This window comes from Austrofundulus limnaeus, unplaced genomic scaffold (genome assembly GCF_001266775.1).
Source record: "Austrofundulus limnaeus strain Quisiro unplaced genomic scaffold, Austrofundulus_limnaeus-1.0 Scaffold147, whole genome shotgun sequence".
Taxonomy (NCBI): Eukaryota; Metazoa; Chordata; class Actinopteri; order Cyprinodontiformes; family Rivulidae; genus Austrofundulus; species Austrofundulus limnaeus.
In genome coordinates this window covers 559,737-563,185 of record NW_013952549.1, presented here as the reverse complement: position 1 = coordinate 563,185, position 3,449 = coordinate 559,737, and the positions used below count along the sequence as shown (strand labels likewise).

The following is a 3,449-nucleotide window of genomic DNA, read 5'->3' as shown; positions in this document are numbered from 1 at the left end:
TGTTTTGAACTTTTAAAATATTGCATGGTAAAAATAGAAGCTGCTCTTCATATTAGTGAAAAACTTTGGTGTTTTTTGATGGGTTACTTTCATTTTTGCCTTCTACTTTTTATTTAAAATTATGGAGCCCGCCAGGAGTCAGTGGTAGAAAAAAAAACAGCCGCTGGTTCTTCTTCTACATATCAAAAAAGTTGTTAAACAACTAAGTGGTGCAGTACCGCTACTAGTGGTGACAAAGTGTATTGCACCTCATTCAAAATCAATGCGCTCCCGTGGCCCTCTGCGGCCCAAAGTTAAAAACTGTTGTTCTTTTGAGGCCCTCAAGGTGGCGCTCGGGCCGCGGCCCATGGGTTAAAAATCTCTGCCCTAACAGACATGTTCTATATATTAAAATGTACATTACGTTTGTCTCTAAGAATGTGTTTACACAGACAAATTCCTCAAACTGGCTCCATATTATATGATTTAACTCTGATTTTTAAAGTATCAATTCAACACACACCAAATCTGAAGATAATGCCAAAGAAATGCATTTCTCTGCATGTCCCCTCAGCTTCTGTAGAATTTAAATTTCAGAGTGAAGAGAATCTTTTCAAAGTATTTTATTCTGATTAATCCCCGTTACATTTGCAATATGAACTCAAGTGGTTTCCTGTCGTCGTTTTTCAGGGTGATGGAGCCACAGTCAATTCTCAGACACTTGAGAAGCTGTACCTGGAAAACAGCGACTCTAAGACTTCTTTCCAAGCTGGCAAACATCAGTACCATCTCTACTTTAAAGGTGCAGCGGGAAGYCAGCAGATGTTTCAGGAGAATATTCAGTACAAAACCAAGAGAGAGGTCAGGCGGAGGCCTCGCTTTGTGTCTGCCGATGATGTGAACAAGCTCAAATGGTATCTTTCATTTAGTTACACAAGTTTGTATTTCTGAGGTTTTCAATCTGAATATACAGTCACSAAGTCTGTTCCTACTAAACCTATCTTCTCTTTAGTGCACCATCACAGAGCTCCAGCAGCTCTTCCACAGCTGAAAGCATCCCATCACACTGGGATAAGACAAATCTGCCTGATTTGGGATACAAGGTACCTGAATATTGAACAAATTTTATGCTGCTTTAAGTCTCATAATAAACTATAAACAAGCAACTATACTTTAGAACAATAACCTATCTGCACTTTGATCAAATCTTTCAGCTTGTGCCTCTTTCCAATTCTCCTAAAGAGCTCAATATGATTGAGATGCTGTTCAAACGCACCCTGCCGCTCAGTAAAATTACCAGCATTCAAAGGATTCAGAACCCATCTTTGTGGAAAATCTTTTATTGGTAAAACACTACCAGAGATGTTTGATTTTTKAATTAAAACCATTCTTTTCTGTTATAAAACTAGTTGGACTCTAGATTAGCAATGGTCTTTAAATTCATGTCTTTATTGGTCATGCTGTGTGTTTATATTTCATGCTGTGTGTTTCAGGCAGAAGGAGCAGATGCAGAAGAGGAATGGAGGGAAACCTGTGGATGAAAGATACTTGTTCCATGGAACAGATGAGACCCTGGTTGATGCCATTTGTGATCAGAATTTTGATTGGAGAATGTGTGGGGTCCATGGAACAGCCTACGGCAAAGGTAAACARCTAAAGTATCCTTTAATCATCATGTTTATTTTGTTTTTAATGGTGGGCCCTTCAGAGCTAAAGAATAACAATAAAAATCTGAAGCTCCTATGTTGGATAGTTTTTGAGTTCTAAGCATTTTTGTATGTCCAGACACCCCCTTTTCAGATGGAGCCCCCTCCTCAAATATGGGGTCTATCTTAAAACTGTTGACTGGTACAGTGTAGGTCGGACTCATCTACAAATTTCACGTTGATTGGCGCAGCTGTTTCTGTGCTACATTTGACCAAAAATCTTGAAAAATAATTTAAAAATAAAAACGCGGGGTCATAATAGTCTCTGCCAATCGCGGTTAGGACAAGCTCCGCCCACACACCAAGAAACTCCCCCTCTGTACTGCGGGGATGCATACTCGCAAAACGGCAATTTTTAAATTTCAATATAAATTCTTTTTCAGGGAGCTACTTTGCCAGAGATGCGTCCTACTCAGACAGATACTCCAGAGCGAAAGGGAGTCTGAACAAGATCATGTTTGTGGCTCTGGTCCTGGTKGGGGAATACACGCTTGGAAAGACGAGCTACGTGCGACCACCTCTGAAGGAAGGCAGCAGCACTTTCTACGACAGCTGCGTTAACTCCATGAGTGACCCTGGCATATTTGTTCTCTTTGAAAAACAGCAGATTTATCCAGAATATATTATTAAGTATGTGTAAATAGTTTTGTAAGGAAAACTTCAGTGTTTTCCTTTGAGAGGGAAAAAAAAAACCCTCCAGCCAGGGATCTCTCGTAGATTTTCTGGTAACAGTGAAAGGTTTGAAGTTCATAAAAGTCTTATCTTTAATCGCTGAGGCTGCCTATTGTGTAAAGACCCATCACTACATTTATATTCTCTCTTTACACCTAACTTAAATCTCTGTATTTAGTTTTCCTTGCTTGTGAGCTTAGGTTTTCTCTGAGCAAATACACATTTCTTATAGTGAAAAAGACTTCCAACAGGCACACTGATAAAATCTTCTCTACGAGTTCTTTTTTCTTTTTTTTTTTGTAAAACATAAAGAGCTGATGTAGTTCTCCTGTTGACTGGGTCGTAGTATTTTATTCAGACCAGTGCTAGGTGAGGTTGAGGTCCTAATTTGTTTGCCTACTTACCAGTTCTCCAAGCATTTGCAGATATATGACATGTCTGGACCCTTTTTAATATATATATATAAAACTGCTTTTAACACAAATATGATCATTTGATCAAAAGGTTGCCTATAATAAAATGGAGTAGACTTTAGGAGTACAGTTACCTCCACAGGCACCAGTAAACCTCTAGATACTGTGATTTTATGAGCTGTTTGAAGGTTTGGATTCACTTTCTGCTGTGTCACTGTGAAGTGATTCTTTCAGCAGCACAAATTTAAGAAAACATTTGGGGTAAAAAAAAAGTAAAAATGCTTAATTTTTTTTGCTTAAAACCAATTTAAGTACTAGCTAGTGCTCTTGTTCAATAAAAATTGTGCTAATCACTTATTATGGCTTGATGGAAGCTAAAGTTTCATGTTCTATAACTTAAATATTGTTCTAATTTTTTTTTAGATCAAAGGAGCAAAAAAAAAAAGGTTAGACTCAGTTTTGTTGTTTAGGCCCGGTTGTGGTGGTTCTTTTTTTTTCTTTCGGAGAATGTTTGGGAAAAAACGAGTGTTTAAGAGGGAACTAGCATTATATGTAAAGGACTCCWGATTGTTACTAAATAAAGTCATAAATGACCAAAATTACTGCATTTATGTTTTTTTTTCTTTTACAAGGAAATTAAATTTAAATGTTCAACAGTTGAAACAACTAATCTAATAAT

General features: G+C 37.6%; 1 protein-coding gene across 1 annotated transcript in view; it reads left to right on the top strand.

Annotated features, from left to right (window-relative positions):
- parp12a (poly (ADP-ribose) polymerase family, member 12a) overlaps positions 1 to 3,372 on the top strand; it is a 7,695-nt gene extending 4,323 nt beyond the window's left edge. Inside the window, exons 7-11 of the mRNA XM_014016550.1 lie at positions 670 to 893; positions 992 to 1,082; positions 1,194 to 1,324; positions 1,473 to 1,624; positions 2,069 to 3,372. Coding sequence (XP_013872004.1) covers positions 670 to 893; positions 992 to 1,082; positions 1,194 to 1,324; positions 1,473 to 1,624; positions 2,069 to 2,325 — 855 coding nt within the window. The 3' untranslated portion in view covers positions 2,326 to 3,372. The remainder of the gene's footprint in view (positions 1 to 669; positions 894 to 991; positions 1,083 to 1,193; positions 1,325 to 1,472; positions 1,625 to 2,068) is intronic.
- Positions 3,373 to 3,449: the final 77 nt, after the last annotated feature.